General features: G+C 31.5%; 4 protein-coding genes and 1 long non-coding RNA gene across 5 annotated transcripts in view; 2 read left to right on the top strand and 3 right to left on the bottom strand.

The window, feature by feature from the left end:
• Positions 1 to 9,709, top strand: part of LOC128396919 (methylcytosine dioxygenase TET2-like) — a 55,264-nt gene extending 45,555 nt beyond the window's left edge. The window contains exon 4 of the mRNA XM_053357571.1: positions 8,503 to 9,709. Within this exon, the coding sequence (XP_053213546.1) occupies positions 8,503 to 9,444 (942 nt within the window). The 3' untranslated portion in view covers positions 9,445 to 9,709. The remainder of the gene's footprint in view (positions 1 to 8,502) is intronic.
• A 9-nt stretch (positions 9,710 to 9,718) lies between these two features.
• LOC128396906 (lon protease homolog, mitochondrial-like) lies at positions 9,719 to 14,306 on the bottom strand. The gene is made up of 6 exons (XM_053357556.1): positions 12,518 to 14,306; positions 12,069 to 12,452; positions 11,848 to 11,988; positions 11,079 to 11,778; positions 10,487 to 10,915; positions 9,719 to 10,422 (listed from the first exon to the last, which is right to left on the bottom strand). Exons 1-6 carry the CDS (start codon positions 14,156 to 14,158, stop codon positions 9,875 to 9,877), a joined length of 3,843 nt encoding a protein of 1,280 aa, XP_053213531.1. The 5' UTR covers positions 14,159 to 14,306; the 3' UTR covers positions 9,719 to 9,874.
• A 111-nt stretch (positions 14,307 to 14,417) lies between these two features.
• On the top strand, positions 14,418 to 15,108 carry LOC128396943 (uncharacterized). Its single transcript, XR_008326869.1, has 2 exons — positions 14,418 to 14,709; positions 14,804 to 15,108. It is a non-coding gene; the product is annotated as an uncharacterized LOC128396943 (long non-coding RNA).
• A 144-nt stretch (positions 15,109 to 15,252) lies between these two features.
• Positions 15,253 to 16,322, bottom strand: LOC128396928 (eukaryotic translation initiation factor 3 subunit F-1-like). Its single transcript, XM_053357579.1, has 2 exons — positions 15,831 to 16,322; positions 15,253 to 15,748 (listed from the first exon to the last, which is right to left on the bottom strand). Exons 1-2 carry the CDS (start codon positions 16,213 to 16,215, stop codon positions 15,303 to 15,305), a joined length of 831 nt encoding a protein of 276 aa, XP_053213554.1. The 5' UTR covers positions 16,216 to 16,322; the 3' UTR covers positions 15,253 to 15,302.
• Positions 16,323 to 16,590: 268 nt separating this feature from the next.
• On the bottom strand, positions 16,591 to 17,675 carry LOC128396934 (uncharacterized). The gene is made up of 4 exons (XM_053357585.1): positions 17,469 to 17,675; positions 17,288 to 17,410; positions 16,994 to 17,226; positions 16,591 to 16,920 (listed from the first exon to the last, which is right to left on the bottom strand). The coding sequence occupies exons 1-4, from the start codon at positions 17,545 to 17,547 to the stop codon at positions 16,798 to 16,800; spliced, it is 558 nt and encodes a 185-aa protein (XP_053213560.1). The 5' UTR covers positions 17,548 to 17,675; the 3' UTR covers positions 16,591 to 16,797.
• Positions 17,676 to 17,852: the final 177 nt, after the last annotated feature.

Below are 17,852 nucleotides of genomic sequence, written 5' to 3'. Positions count from 1 at the left end.
AATATACTTTAAAGATTTCATAATGGAGTTGGTACATATGTAGCTTAGAAATTTCCAGAACAGTAAATCCAGCGAAGATTGGTTTATTCAAGAGCACTGATTTTCTCCTCATCTTGAAAAGTGCTTTATGTTCATCTAAAATGAAAAACCGTTCAACGAGAGGCTTTTGCATTTGTTTCATTGCTCCATCTAGAGATGTTTCTAGTTTTATTTCCGAATGCTTACGAACATCTTCAATTGATTTACCATATATGGCATTTACCAACAGTTTCCAAAAATTCTTTTCGAAATTCGATTTACTAACCATTCTCTTACGAGTGCAGAGCATTATATAGTCTTTGAGCCAACAGGATTGTTTAAAAGAGACAATACGATGAATTTTTGTAACAATTAATCCATGTTTGACATAGAATTGAAGGTTACGTTGATGAATAACATACTTTTCTCTTTTGAAAAATGTCGCAATAAGTTTTTCACACTTAGTTCGTGGTCTTTCAGTTGTTTCTAATATCGAAAGCTGGAGTTTACTTAAATGATGTTGATCAATTGTAACTCTATCTGGAGCCAATGGATAATCTTTATGAAGATCATGTAAATGTGACGGATAATCCAAATCAACTTCAAAAACATAACCAATATCTGAATTCGGGTTTTTTTCATTTATACATAATTGATACACACTATCAAACTCTACATTATCTACGAACTTGAAATCAGACATTGGAAGAGCTTGTTGTAGAGCGTAACCATACAGATTGTTAACATCGAGATATGTAATAAACTTTGGTTTTTCATTTGATATAAAATCCGATGTATCAGGTATATTAGCTTTCTCATATCTTTTTGAAGCAGATGAAATTCCTCCTCTGATACCTCTTTCAAAGAGCATAATCATGTCAATGTCAGTAAGTAAATCGATTTTTACCTTTGTTGATTTTAAAGCTGCAGCCCAACTCAATCCTGGTGCTGAATAGAAGTGAGGAGGATCTAGTTTAAACTGTTCAATACTTATACTGCGAAAATTCTCGAAAACAGCAGCTAGAAGAATAACATCAATTTTTTGATAAATATCTTGAAACTCGCCCATATTTTTAACATGAAAATGATTCCAAAGATTAACCATATTCTGATAAACATTTTTTTCAATATTCTCTCTTTTCAATTTGTTATAAAAGCATTCATATGGAGGTAACTCAATCTCGTTAAATCGGTCAAAACTATCCAGATAGTCATATGGAAGTGATGCCTTAGCTGATACAAAGTTAATATCCTCATCTTTGAATACTTGCAGCAAAAATGAATTTTTAAACGCTTCTCCTAAATCTTGAGCAAGTACATCTAAAGATCCACTTAAAAAGGCGTAACTGTCTATAAATTTAAGTTTATCAAATGAAAATGAAATATATTTTTCTGTGTTCTGAGGAATAATGTTTATATGGTCATACATTCTATCTTGAATAGCTTTTATCAAAATATGAGCATCGAAGTTCTTGAGATTATGAAAAACTACTGGAATATCAACTGGTACCTTCATTTGAAGATTACACAAGTCATGAGCAGCACCTCTATATAACCCAGTGAAATGATCATGATCTCTTACTTTAACATCATCAATATTGAAATCATTTTCACAAATATGACACTGAGTTGATTCATCAAAAAGTTTTTGATCTCCAGTAGACATTCTAAGTTGAGAAAATCTATTTTTCAATGCATTAAGAATTTTTTCACATGACTTATTCAGAGATTGTAAGAAAACTAATCCACTATCAGCACCACGATGAGATTCATATTTGAGAATTTTACCATTGTTATTCACAATAACATATCCAAAACTGGATGGAATGTGCTCCTGATACTCGAAAGTATTTCGATTTTCTCCAGAATCAACGGGTTGACATAAAGTCTCGAAATCCGCATATATTATGAATGGATATTTTATCATTTTTTCAAACTGTGTAAAAAAAATCTTTGTATTGACTGGTGGTGTTTCAACTCTAGATGGTTTAAATTGGTAACAGTCTTTCGTATGTGCAGAACACTTTTGTGAAGTCAAAAATCCGGTAAAACAGTTTTCACAAAAATTGTGATATCTAGAATCTTTAGAACCGATGAAACGGTTGAAATTTCTGATTGGCCAGTAATGTTCATCATACAGTAATAAGTTCGCATGTTGTTCAAGACGTTCTTTAGAGACGTATAATGGTATTGGAAGAAATTTTTTCTTATTAACAGTGAATGTGTAGACATTTACTGAAATAGAGTTTTTCTTTTCGAAAAATTTAATACGATCAAGCTTGACATAGCCTTTATATCCATCAAAATTATATTGTTGTTGATATTTTTTATAGTGAGATAATCGACAAGCGTTTTTCTGAACTGGATGAACAGCTGCTATGACAGACCACATGAAACAATCAACGGATGAATCAAGTTGAATTATTGCTCTCTTCGATAGTATGAATGGAGGTAATTGTTTCTTTTTACACCCACCACGATATGGAATATACTTTCCTATGCGCACCTCGAGCGATTTCACTTTGTTCAATATCCAACCACTTCCTTTCTGGTTAAATGAATCAAAATCCAATGATATTTCGAAATAACACTCATCAAGAAAATGATTGTACAAATCGATGGATGTTAATGGTTTCAAACTAGAATTAAACATTGGATCGATCCAAACAATATCAAAACCATCATATCGATAAAACTCACAACTTAAACCAATTTGAACTTTTAACATTCCAAGACTTTTTAAAAATGTTGTCAGCAATTGTTTTAAATTTCCACTTTCTGTTTTCAAGACAGTTTCAATATCAAAAAAGTTTTCATTGAATTTTTTATAATAAACATTTAGAGATTTATAAAAAGCTTGTTTTTTCATGAGAAATTCACCAGGTAATTGTACATTGAGGTTCCTTGAGATTGACACTTGTACACTTGCACATAACTGTTGATGAAATTTAAGATTGATTTGTTTTTTAAACTTTCTATTACAGTGAACACACCTTGAAACAGTAGTTGTCATGTTGAAATCACTTCAGTTGAGCTCAGACTGAATGAAATTGGAAAGTTAGTTATGATTTTATATCTTTTTCTTTGAAACACAATTATATCTTATGGATTAATCATCAAAGTTGATAAAATCAACAATAATTTTTGTATATCAAGAATTCAAGATTGTTCTATTAGATTATTAAGCTCACGTTCACATAAGATTTTTGAAAACAATTATCAAAGTATCACCTAATATCTAATACAAGGTGTAATTACGATTTTCTGTACATTTTATCTAAAGTAGGAATCAAGTAGCAATAAGTAGATTAAATCTTAACATGATTCATTGAATAATATTCACAATTTGCTATAATTTGCATAAGGCAATATAAAAGTGTTATAATTAGGATAAAATCTCAAAATATTTATCTGATCTGAATCTATAAGACATGCATGAAATAGCTATTTACAATTTTAAAATAATCAATAATTTTTGTCATGAGTTTATATACACGAAAGAGTTAATTGTAATAACTGATTACTTGAAATTAATTTAAATTAGTCTATTTTGTTGTTAAAATGTTTCAATCATTCAACCAAGTTTATCATTTAGATCAAACTATTAACTACAATGATTAGTATTCAAAAAAATGATAATATAATGATATTTCAGTGAAAAGGGGTGGAAGATAAAAAGTAGGAAGATCTTAGAAGTTGTATATAAAGTGATTGAAAAAAATAACATTCATCAGTCAAGTTTATCATCATCAACATTACACTATTCTATCACTATCCGTGAAAAGTTTCAACATGAGTTTTCAAGTTCTGCTATTGCTATAAGCTGAATTCATTGGCTAAAATTCCAAGACGTTCAACGGTAAACGCTGCTGGATGGGACTTATACGCAATCGAATCAAAAAAAATCGAACCCTGGTCTAGAGAGCTGATTGGTACTGGACTCGCATTCGATATGCCAAAAGGTGTTTATGGTAGAATCGCTTCTAGAAGTTCATTTGCCTTGCGAGGTCTGGATGTCGGAGCTGGTGTTATTGATCCTGATTTCCATGGGGAAGTCAAAGTTTTGATCATCAATAATAACAATGTTGTTCAAACAATAAATCAGGGTGAGATTCTCACAAATAATTTTCGAACCTTACCATGAACCTAAAGAGGTTTTAATATTCAAACATTTTAAAAATGTTGAATCTCATTGTGATATTCCACTAACTGTTAAAAGAACAAAGACGGATTCTGATTCCAAAGAAGGTGATGATGAAGAAAACGTTTTAAAACAGTTGAGAAAATCACAGTACATGGCTAAACCATCTGATGGAGTATCCAAATTTTACTTCTATTCAGACCGAGATCTTTTCATTGAACCTAATGAAAGAGTTGTTTATTCAACTAAAATTGGATTGTCTATGCCTGATGGTATATATGCTCATCTGATTGGATCAAAATTACTCGCTGACTATGGCGTTGATGTTATTGATACAATAATCAAAAAAAATTCTACCAAGGAAATCAATATTATATTCCATAATCGCAATAATCATGTATACACCATTGTTGAAGGAATACCAATCGCTCAGGTTCATTTCAAATCTTATTCAAGTCAATTGGATGAAACAGATGAAATGCCAGCTGGAACTTCACGAGATGCTTCTGGATTTGGCTCTACCGGTCGTAATTAGAAATTGTTCACCAACATCATTGTATTGATTGACCTGTTTAACATTCTTCTTATTTCTTATTAAATAAAATTTATATAATTACTATTGAAAATATGTCTAGTATACTTTCATTATTCATTCGGTGACTAGGAATGCTAATATATTAGCGACCTTGTTGATCAGTACAATGAACATTAATTCACATTGAAAATCACAACTTTGATTCATGAACAAAGTAAAAGTTCAATTCATTCATTAGATGAGATATCGAGTCAAAATTATCAACATCTCAATCTCCAGTACAGACACAGAAGTTAATCAAACTTGTTGATTCACACATTGAAAATCACAACTTTGATTCATGAACAAAGTAAAAAGTTCAATTCATTCATTAGATGAGATATCGAGTCAAAATTATCAACATCTCAATCTCCAAAGTACAGACACAGAAGTTAATCAAACTTGTTGATTCACATTGAAAATCACAACTTTGATTCATGAACAAAGTAAAAGTTCAATTCATTCATTAGATGAGATATCGAGTCAAAATTATCAACATCTCAATCTCCAGTACAGACACAGAAGTTAATCAAACTTGTTGATTCACACATTGAAAATCACAACTTTGATTCATGAACAAAGTAAAAAGTTCAATTCATTCATTAGATGAGATATCGAGTCAAAATTATCAACATCTCAATCTCCAAAGTACAGACACAGAAGTTAATCAAACTTGTTGATTCACACATTGAAAATCACAACTTTGATTCATGAACAAAGTAAAAAGTTCAATTCATTCATTAGATGAGATATCGAGTCAAAATTATCAACATCTCAATCTCCAGTACAGACACAGAAGTTAATCAAACTTGTTGATTCACACATTGAAAATCACAACTTTGATTCATGAACAAAGTAAAAAGTTCAATTCATTCATTAGATGAGATATCGAGTCAAAATTATCAACATCTCAATCTCCAAAGTACAGACACAGAAGTTAATCAAACTTGTTGATTCACATTGAAAATCACAACTTTGATTCATGAACAAAGTAAAAAGTTCAATTCATTCATTAGATGAGATATCGAGTCAAAATTATCAACATCTCAATCTCCAAAGTACAGACACAGAAGTTAATCAAACTTGTTGATTCACACATTGAAAATCACAACTTTGATTCATGAACAAAGTAAAAAGTTCAATTCATTCATTAGATGAGATATCGAGTCAAAATTATCAACATCTCAATCTCCAAAGTACAGACACAGAAGTTAATCAAACTTATTGATTCACATTGAAAATCACAACTTTGATTCATGAACAAAGTAAAAAGTTCAATTCATTCATTAGATGAGATATCGAGTCAAAATTATCAACATCTCAATCTCCAAAGTACAGACACAGAAGTTAATCAAACTTGTTGATTCACACATTGAAAATCACAACTTTGATTCATGAACAAAGTAAAAGTTCAATTCATTCATTAGATGAGATATCGAGTCAAATTATCAACATCTCAATCTCCAAAGTACAGACAGAAGTTAATCAAACTTGTTGATTCACACATTGAAAATCACAACTTTGATTCATGAACAAAGTAAAAAGTTCAATTCATTCATTAGATGAGATATCGAGTCAAAATTATCAACATCTCAATCTCCAAAGTACAGACACAGAAGTTAATCAAACTTGTTGATTCACACATTGAAAATCACAACTTTGATTCATGAACAAAGTAAAAGTTCAATTCATTCATTAGATGAGATATCGAGTCAAATATAAATCAATATGGAATTCAATACATCAAATATACATCATTAAATGAATTAAAGATAATTGTCATTCAAATTTGAGTTTATATATTTATTGATTATTGTATTCAAAGATTATTCATTCAGATTTTTCAAATGGAATGTATATTTCAAATATGATCATTTTGTAACGATTTTGTATACTTTTGTGCAGCAATGAATTTTGGTATATCTGAGTAAAAAAACTCTCCACCAGAACTTGAAGCTTCAACTTGATTGTTTTTGAACCAAAACTTCCGAATTTTGCATACTCTTCCACCACAATTCGAACGATCTGTGAAGAATACCAAGTTGTCAGATACAATAAACTTATCACCCTGCAAACTTTCATCAGGAGCAACATTGTTCGATTTGGAACGTTGGTGAGGTCAATTTTAATTGGCTCCCATTCCAATTTCCTTTTTCATCGATTCCATTCGAAGCGTTGCTTTAGTATCCAAACCTCTTGCTGCCGCTGAATTCAATGAGATTGTTGATTCATCTTCTGATTCACTCAGAGTTAGTTCATTTACTTCATGTTGTTTAGTTGACTCGGTTTTTCTTGATAATTTTTCATGGCGCCATCCAAGTTCAATGTTGAGATTCATCATTTTTTTGATTTTGCTTTAACAATTTTTGTTGACATTTTCAATTCTATTTAAAAAGAAGAAACAAAAAGAAAATGTTATAACTTATATTTTAGATTAACTAAAATATTCAATATTGATAAACTCACTTAATGGAATCAGAACTTTGAAACTTTTCACTTTTGATGATTGAAGTTGTATGAAGTTATATGAACTTATGATTTCATTGATCAATCATCATCCTTTTATACTGATTTTGATTCAGTAAAGTTATTCAATCAATGAATAAGCACGAACATATTGAATTTTATCACCATGTTCCATCAAGAACAATTCATTCATGCATTGGTATGGTAGAAATAATTCATGATTCGAAACCGATGAACCATTTTATTGTTATCGTTCATCTTGTGAATGTATCTCACATGCATTAAACAATTAAAGAAAATGCATGAATAAGATAGTTAATAAATTATTAGAATGCCTGTTTCATCAACGGCTGAAACATTCTTTTTACTACTCAGTCATCATCATCATCATCATTATCATCATCATCATCTTATTATTATTATTATTAGTTACTTTAGCTTAATGTTACAAAAGTAATAGAACTTTTTTTTTGGTGAATTCAGTTTTTTTTTGTTATTTAGCTTCAATATATTAATCAAACAATTAGATAATAACAATTTAGATCTCTAATGATTAAGTCAACTGTAAAGATAATTAGAAGCCATTTTTGTTTATTTCACTTTCTCTCTCTGATATTTGATTGTTGATGATTAGTTTGATTGTGAATTTAACAATTTTGAAGCCATGAAAATGTTTAATCATTTACAAAGTTCTGTTCAATTTAATATTGATTCTTGATTGTTGTTGATTGAGATTAATTGTCTCTCTCTCTTTTTTTATCCTAATATGATTATGATTAATCATTTATCATTGTTTTGCTTTTAAATCACTGGATTTACATTTAATTTGGTTATTAATTGATTGCTTTCTCTTTGATCGTTCAATCTTTCAATGCAATTAACTTTTAACTGATTAAAACGCAAATTTAATCAATTAACTTTTCATTTTTTATAATCTTATTGATGTAATTACTTGCTAATCCCTTTCATTTTGGGATAATTAATAATCTAACAATACATTATTATTTGATTACTATAAATAGTGATCAGTAATTGATTGGAAAGTAATTTAATTGTTCAGTGATATTGAAACTTTTTTTTGTAAATGATTGTTTTGTTTTGTTTTGTTTTGTTGTTTCAATTTTAATCATTATTAGTAAATTGTTTGAATTAATCATTTTCCTGGCATTTAAAACATCACTTGAACCTTGAAAATGTTAATTTATTAATCCGGTTGTTAGTTAATTGTTTCCGTTGGTTATTTTTTGCATTTGATTGTAACAATTTATTTTCTAACATTTGATTATCTTCATTGCAAAAACAGGAATCAGAGTTGGAGTATCAATTGAATAAAATGGCTTCACATGTTGGTCAAATATGCAAAAGCTTAATACCAGAGGCATTTAAATCATTAACTAAATCAACCAAAGGAGATGATTTATCATCTTCATCATCATCATCATCATCTTGTCGAATTGGTTTAGATCCAGATAAACCATTCTCATCGGTAACTGCTTGTCTTGATTTCGTGGCTCATAATCATCGGGATATACATAATGTGCCCAATGATATAACCGTAATTGTTAATCTAATCCGTAATCCAGTTGATCAATATCAATGGTCATCAACCAGGGAAACCCAATATCATGTATTACCTTGTTACCTTGTTGACCTTAAAGGTCGGACAAAGGCTAATGGATTACAAATATTGACCAAATTTCCTGTTCTCAAGCGACTACGAAGCTCACCTTTACTATCAAGGCGGAAATGCCAGCGACTTAAAAAGAAAGCCCTGAGACGATCATTTCCGGAGAAACGATCTATCGACAACAAAGGGTCATCATTATCATCATCCAAATCATCACCATCTTCAGCTGGCCTTAGGTCAACCAATAAGAGTGTCAATAGTAAAAGTATATCGATATTTTCGACTCAATCTAAGCCGGTCCATAGATTTCCTGCCGAGAATCAATTAAAAGACCCAAATCATAAGGGTTACATTTATGAATTTGAATCGGACAATGAGGATTCATGTCTTGACCCCAGAATGGGTGGAGTGGGAATCGCTCTCGAACATGGTTCGATCATGATTGAATGTTCAAAACACGAAGTTCACTCAACGACACCACTTCGACAGCCCAATAGACTTCAACCCAATCGACTGAGTTTAATTTTCTACCAGCACAAGAATCTTGACAAACCGAACCATGGATCAGTTAATTGTGATCAACCAACGATAATTAACAAACCATCAGGCAATTTGTAATCAACAATTAACTTTAATCTAAACTTTTTCAACTAATGAGCTTTTTTATTTATAACTAATCATGTTTTCTCATCAACAGATCCAAATTGTTTACTCAATAAAAGTGATTAATCAATGAATGTGTTTAATCAATGAGGTGATGTACAACCAATTTACAATGTAACAATTAATTTGATTGTGTACAGAGTAAACAACTGTTTAAACAATCATCAAATTGGTTGGACAAATCATCTTAATTATTTACTTATTATACTCAATGATAATATATATTTGATTGTAAGACTTTGATGATAATAAAAATACAAATTAAATTACAATTACAATTACAATTGTTGCATCGTAGTAGTTTTCAAGTTGGCTAATTGTAATCAAGTGAATGACAGATTTTGATTTAATTTATCGATCATATAAAAGACTAGATTGTTACGATTTAACCATCAACTCTGATTGGTAGTTTTCTCCGGAAATAATTAAAAATTTGACTCTTCCTGTTTGGAAGTGATTCATTAACGGTAAATATTTTGAAACCTAATTGATTTAATAAGCGATTTCTCAATCGCTGATAACCAATTAGTTGAGTTTTTTCACGATCAGCAAATTTTGATCGACTGATTATCGTTGAATCAACAACTGAATTCGGTTCAACCTTGATTGTGGCTCCATGAACAATCGGATTAAATCGTGAATCGCAAACAATTATTTCCGGTGAAAAGCAAAAGGATAAAACATTTTTAGCGACTGTTTGTTTTGGATAATACTCTCTACAAGCGAGGTAAATTACCACAGTTAAGTATTGATGATGAGTTAAATCACGAGGATTAATTGGTAAAAGTTGATCCATTGATTGTCTTGTAAATACTAGATTTCTCTGTTTAATTGCTTCGTCTAATTGTCCAATTTGATCAACATACTTTGGATGACATTCAATTGCCAACGAGTCTCTAATTGAAAATAATGCTTTGAGATGTTGTTGATTATCTGAAAGGGAATCAAAGTAAATTGTTAATCTTTTTTTCATCAATTATCACGTTAATTAACTTACCTGGTAGATTGTTGAGAAAATCATCTTGGAAAATTAGGTTAATTAACTTTGATGGATAAATTTTCCAGGTAATCAATGATTCCAGAATCGCAATTGAGTGTTGAGGTGATTTAATCATTTCATTGATTCTTGGCTTTGTTTCAATTAGATTAACCAATGATTTTAAATTGTTTTCATTGAAATGATCAAAGTTACTTAATGATTTAACTATTGTGCTAATTGTTTCCAATGACATTGAATCATATCTAATAGTTAATTGTTCAAGAGTCCAGTTTAATAATGATGGATGATAAAGTTTACGATTTGTAACAATATCAATTATCTTGGTTATACTTTCATCCGATAGTTTTGTTTCAAGGTTAATTTGTTGATCAATTTGTTTAATTAACGATGATTCATCTTCTTCATTCCATCCAATTGTTGTAGTTCCTTATCACAATTAAATTAAATAAATCAATGAATGAGTAAATAAGTGAATAAATTATATATACTCTAAGTTTATCAAATTCACTGGGGGATTGTTAGGGATTAATTTACATATAGAAAAAAAATGATCAAGAACAATTTAGAAAATTGAATTAATTGTTTGAACCTTGTGAAAACGCGATATCAAATACTTGTTTGTAATCATCTACAAAATGAACATCTAAATTGCTTTTTATAAAATCAGGTAACTCATCGAAATCTTTACGATTCTCTTGAGGTAAAATTAAACAGGTCACATTGGCACGTTTGGCGGCGATCGTTTTCTCTCGGATTCCTCCGACGGGTAAAACTTTACCAGTTAGTGAAACTTCACCGGTCATTGCCAGGTCACTTCGAACTGGTTTGTTTAGAGCTAAGGAAAGGAGAGCGGTGACCATTGTACATCCAGCACTTGGACCATCTTTAGGTGTCGCTCCATCGGGTACATGTAGATGAATATGAGCTTTTTCAAAAAATTCATTATCACTGTCGATTTGGGTGATGAATGATTTGGCCACCGAATAGGCGATATCAGCACTTTCTTTCATTACATCACCAAGGCGACCAGTTAATTTCATTGATCCGATTTCAGGTTCATCGGGTTTATCAGAATCAACTAAAGGCTTGAATAAAGTGGTCTCGATAAATAAAACTGACCCTCCCATTGCTGTCCAAGCTAAGCCCATGGTGACACCGGAAGGAGTGACCTCATACATGCGATCTTGAGTGAAAATCGGTTTACCAACAAAATCTTGTAAATTGTCAACATTAACATTAACCTTTTCCGCTTCCTTGTTTACTATTTTCAAAGCTGCTTTCCTCATGATCTAGAGCAAAATGTGATAAATGATTAGTTGATCAATTGGATGAATTAAATCTAAAGAAAGTTAATCTACCTTTTCGATGTGTTTCTGTAAATTTCTTACTCCACTTTCTCGACAATAAGCTTTGATTAACGTTTGTAGAACATCTTTTGGGATTCTAGCAATTTCTTCGCTAACTCCTGCCATTTCTCGAGCTTGTGGAATCAAATATTGCTATGGAAGAAGATGAGAGTTATTAGCAAAATGGAATAATTTTCATTATTAATATAATATAATCGTTGCAATAATTGTACCTCCGCAATTGCTACTTTCTCTTCCGCCACATAGCCCGACACTTCGATAATTTCCATTCGGTCTCTAAGTGGTTCCGGGATTGTATCAAGTACATTAGCCGTACAAATGAATAGTACTCTTGATAAGTCAACCGTCACATCTAGATAATGATCTAGAAAATTTACATTTTGTTCGGGATCTAAAATCTCGAGAAGAGCTGATGACGGATCTCCTTGATAACCTCGACCAATTTTATCAATTTCATCAATAAGAACCAATGGATTTTCAGATTTGGTCTTTTTTAAACACTGAATAAGTTTACCAGGCATCGCACCGACATATGTCCTTCTATGACCCTTGATTTCGGCGACATCGGTCATGCCACCAACACTAAACCTAAAATACTGGAAAGACGCAAAAGTAATCATTAGAAAACGATAATTAATCTAACTGAAAATAGCCAACTAACCTCTCTGTTCAATGCTCGAGCAATTGATTTCGCTATACTTGTTTTACCGACTCCAGGGGGACCATGGAAACAAAGGATTTTACCCTGAGTTTTACCTCGTAATTGGCTGACGGCGATAAATTCGAGGATTCGTTTTTTAACCTCTTCCATTCCATAATGATCTTCTTCAAGAACTTTTTTCGCTCTTTCTAGATCCAAATTCTCTTCGCTGCTTTTACCCCAGGGAAGATTAGTTAACCAGTCGAGGTAATTTCGTGTAACACTAAATTCAGACGAATGATTGTCCAAAAAGGCTAATTTATTCAGTTCCTCTTCTATTACGTCCATTATGTGTTTAGGAACCGTTAAATCTTTCAATCGAGCTTTGAATTTCTCTTCGATGGCATCTTTATCATCTTTCACTAATCCTAATTCCTTTTTGATTACTTTAAGTTGTTCATGTAATAGATAACGACGATGTTGTTGTTTAACTTTATCTTCAACCTCTTTTCCAATCTCTTGTTGTAATTTGGACATTTCAAACTCTTTTTTCAGTAGAGTTAAAGACAATTCTAGTCTTTTAGGGATGTTGGTCTCTTCTAGAACCGCTTGTAGATCGGGACCTTTGGCACCCGAAAGAGCAGCTCCAAGATCGGATAAATAAACAGGATTATCGACAACTCGAGGTCCAGCCTGTAACATTTGAAGAACCGATTCTCTATACAAAGGATTAACTGACATAATATCTAAAATTGTCTTGACTATTTCTTGAGTAATTGCTTTAACGTGTTTGGTCATTTCAAATTGTTCGTGGTTAACATTATCCACTTGTGCCATTAGAACAGGTCCTAGATCAGTGGAGGTACTTGTTATTGGTTCTGGAGGAGTGGAACATGTAATCGATTCTGATTCAGCCTCATTGGAATCTTCTTTTTTCTTTAATTTCTTTTTCTTCAGCTTATCATTTAAAGAATCATAATCTTCTGGTAATTGTTTGACCAGTTTAACTCTTCGGTGTGATTGAAGAACCACTTTCAATTTCTCTCCGACATCTTGAATCTCCAATATTTGGACAAAAGTTCCAACAGGATAAACATCATCCAATGTTTTAACAACTTCTTCTTCATTGTTTTCATTTTTCTTCAAGAATAAACCGGCATAGGGTTGATTAAGTCGCACTTTACGTTTGATTAGCGATATTAATGATGGATTGGAGATGTCAATCACTTTTAAGAATTTGGGGAAAACGGGTCGACCAGTAATCGCAATCACAGGAATATTAGGCCAATATTCGGGAACCGTCATTGTAGCCAAAGTGCTTGAAATACCGGACATAATTAAATCATGTTCTTCCTCCTCTTTGATAGACATTGAAGGCTCCTTTTCAGGAGGATCAACACCATCACCTTCATCACCTTTACGAGCTGGATCACAATAATTTCGTACACTAGATACTTGATTCTTAGGCGAGTCTAATAAATTATTCCAATCGTGAACAGTTGATCGATTAGTTGATAATTTGTGACAATAAAATTTAGTAAATGATGAAACATGACGCTCATGGTAAACTCTTCCCAATGAATATCTACTTTCACTTTTAAGAAGAATATTTATCAAACGAAGACAATCCTTAGAACGTTGTCCAACAAGATGACCAATCATTTCACCATTCAAACAATTACAAGCTACACAATTAAAGAAAATATTAACCAACAATTCAAGAAATCAAAATAATCACATAACCAAAAAACATCAAACCAACGTGAGGATTTTGGTTACCAAGGTAAATGAGTCAACATGTTAAGAAAATCACTGAACAAGTTTATTGGTTCTCTCACAATTAATTAGAGGCCATTTTTAATTCGTAATTATTGACGATTATTTCGTTTTCAATTCCGCCATTTTCTATTGTTTAATGATTAGAATTTCAATTATTCCAATGATTTAATTTGTCTCTTTTTCTATCAACTCATTTTTCGCGCTTTCACTTGTATCTTATTCTTTTTATGGATCTTGATTGGAATCGATACTTTTTGAGTCTAAGGTCAAATCAGTGAATTTGGTTGATTAAATTTTCTAATTTCTTGTTAATTAAATTGTTCCTTTGGTCCTAAATTAAAATGATCTCTGCTGCCCGGAGTTTATTAACTGTCGCTCGACGATCCCCACAACAGATTAGGCTTTGTCATGAGGGTTTCACCTACAAAGGAGAAGTAAGTCAATTAATTTCAATTTCTTCGTTTACTTTTTTTTGTTGATTACCTTTAATCTAATTTTGTTTTTTTATTTATTTTTTATTTCTTCTAGAATTTACCATTCAGCATCAAGAATCGGCGACTATTTGCTGTCAAGTTTATCTTGTACTGTTCGTTACCCGTTTGGATACCATTTTTAATCATGAGATTCAATCTGATCAAAATGCGTTAATCTAATAATGTCAGTAAACAAAAAGGAATCACCAACATTTTTGAGCAAAATCTCAGCTCATCATCTAATAGATTCTCTCCTGATTTTGTTTTAACAATACTTAGTTACCTGATTATCATGGAGGAAGAAAATAAAGATGTATATTAATCTTTTGTTGTTTAAAGAAATAAATGTAGCTAAGTGAACCCTCGTTTGCTACTCAATTAATTTCAGCTTGATCCGAAAATCTCACGGATCTAATAAGATTATTGGTCAAATCTAACAATCAATTTAATGGTCGAAAATGATGATTGATACCAAAGGTGAACAGTCACCATTTGAATTTGGAATTTTTGTTGAAATATTGAATTTTTAATGATATCAGCATTTTTTAGTTCCATTAAACTAAGGTTAGCTTTTCATTAAGCATCAATTGAGTTTTACATAAATTGGAAAGATAAATAACCATAAGAAGATCATTAAGATTCTTATTGATTGTCTCTTCATCTTTGCAAAGTGGTCCAATACTTTCCACCATAGACATAAGTTCACGTCCAATATCATTACTATTACTTGGTAAAGGTTTTCCAGGAGTGATTATATTCTCGTCTATATATTTGACAATACTGGTTATTATATCTGAACATTTTTTCGAAGCGGCCAAAATCATGTCAATTTCAGAATCATAAGTTACTGCTTTACTTTCACCGATCCCAGAAGCAGCCATACAAGCTTTAAGACCAATCATTTCAGCTTCATAACCGCCGGTAATGTCAACAGATTTAATGTGAGAAAACATGGTTCCAGTACTTTTTCCGGGTACACCAAATGGAGTCAAGGTGTAACCTAATGAAAGAATTGTAATACAATTAGTGAGTGTTTAGAATAGAATGATAAATAATGGACAATTGGTAAAATGATGGATTACCTTTGACAGAAATACCGGCTGATGTTGGATCAACAGTGATATGAACTGGATTTGAAGTTTCCCTAGTGTAAAATTCATGGATGAGAACAGAATATTCATTAACTTCTCCCCCTCCGGTTGCAAACCATCCGACAATTGATTCATTAGGATTAACTTTACGATGTAATTCATAGAGATCTTTGGCCACTTCAATGTCGAAAGCAACTTCTCCATCAGCTTCCCGATGTTGAACCACAAAAGAATTAGAAACCTCAATGGTTCCAGATTTGTCTACATTTCCCAAGAGAGTACCAATCACACGCTTCTGGTCTCGACTTCTTCTTTCATATGAATCGACGATGTTCAACAGAACAACAGGATGAATCTTAACATTCAAAGTTGACATGGTAAACAAGTAAATTAAATTAAATTCACTAAAAACAAAATTAATCAATAAAAACAATCACAAGATCAAGAAAACCGAGTCAACAAAAACCAAAGAAAATGTGGCACAACTATTTTCACAGAAAAATCTCTAAGTTTAATCAGCTATTTTCACGAAAACTTCTAAACGCCATCTGGTAGACATTAGAATAAACTTCTAATTTAGTTGAATTTTTAATCGTAATTAGCATCTATAATTAATTTACTTATTGTTTATAACCAACTGCATATCTAATTATTGATTTGGTAACAAAATACAAGGATTGGGAATCATTTCCATGATTGGACTATCTTAAAATTGTTTTTCTTTGGTCAAAAATTGAGAGGAGAAAAAAAGTTGAAACAATTTAGATTTTTATTTGATTAGCATTTTGATTTGTTTAATTTTGTTTTTTCTTTTACTCACTAGCAATTTAACAATTGAGATAATATCAAATTATTACAATTTAAATGAAAGAAGGAAAAAAAATTGAAGGAGAAAATCAAAGTGAATATAATTTGCGAAAATACAATTCAGTTAATTGTCGGAGTTGATTTATTTCTCCTAAACAATTGTGACCGGAATCTCAACACAGACCAACATTTGACCAGGATGGAGAAGCCAATTGCATTTACTTTTCTTACAGGGTTTTGCTTCACGAATCAAGTAACGAGCCCATAAAGTGGTCTAAATCAATCGGTAAGAAGATCAGATAATTAGATGAAATTTGAATAAAAAAATCGTTGTCATGATGATTTACCTTTGGTGATGAACTAAGAATGTTGAATATATTATTGAAGAAATATGGTTTTCCAGCAATTAAGCCTTTTCCCTCGATCGATTGAGGAGAACCCGATTCGTCAATATAATAGGTTCGATCATCGGCTGCGACTCCACCGCCGTAAGGAACTTCAACGTATTTGTCCTTTAATTTTTTCGCGAATTTGGCCATGATAACTCGTTCGATTGGTGTGGAAATATTGACATCAGGAGCTTTTAGAGCGAAACAATCAAGTTAATCGTCACGTCTTCTCATCGTCTCTTAATTACTTACAGAAATAAATTGTGAAGTTTGCATTGTCTCCCCGTTGGAAAAGGCAACTCGAGTTGGTCGTCGACAGATCGCAAGGTACAATGTCCACTGATATGTTTTTGGAAAGCGCTGATCGACCTTCACCTGATTGGATATCGATGGTTAATTAATTGTTAAGAGTTGATTAGTTGGTAAAACTTACATGGTACAAATGGCGCAAGAATTGCGTTAACTGTAACAAATGAACAGGAAACAATCAAAACAATCAATTTGATCATCATGTTGATTTTTTTTTTGTTTTCACTTTTACAAGTTGGAATAAAAAGAAAAATAAATTTTAATTGCTGTTAACAATTTACGATTTAGTTTCAACTAATCAACTGTCAATGAGAAAGTGATATTCTCGTTAAATTATTTGTGGATGTTCAAATGAAGATGATGATTAAGACGATCAGTTAATCTGATTAACTTCAATCAACGCCCTTTGCCTTTCCTCTTGTGTTCAAATCTCAAGAAAATTGTCAAGTACAATTAACGTTTAATCACTGGCGTAATTGTCGCTAAATTGTTGTCATTTGATGATAAT

This window comes from Panonychus citri, unplaced genomic scaffold (assembly GCF_014898815.1).
Source record: "Panonychus citri isolate SS breed McGregor unplaced genomic scaffold, ASM1489881v1 Contig00028, whole genome shotgun sequence".
Taxonomy (NCBI): Eukaryota; Metazoa; Arthropoda; class Arachnida; order Trombidiformes; family Tetranychidae; genus Panonychus; species Panonychus citri.
The sequence above is the reverse complement of the archived record's forward strand: the minus strand, read 5'-3'. Positions and strand labels throughout refer to the sequence as shown.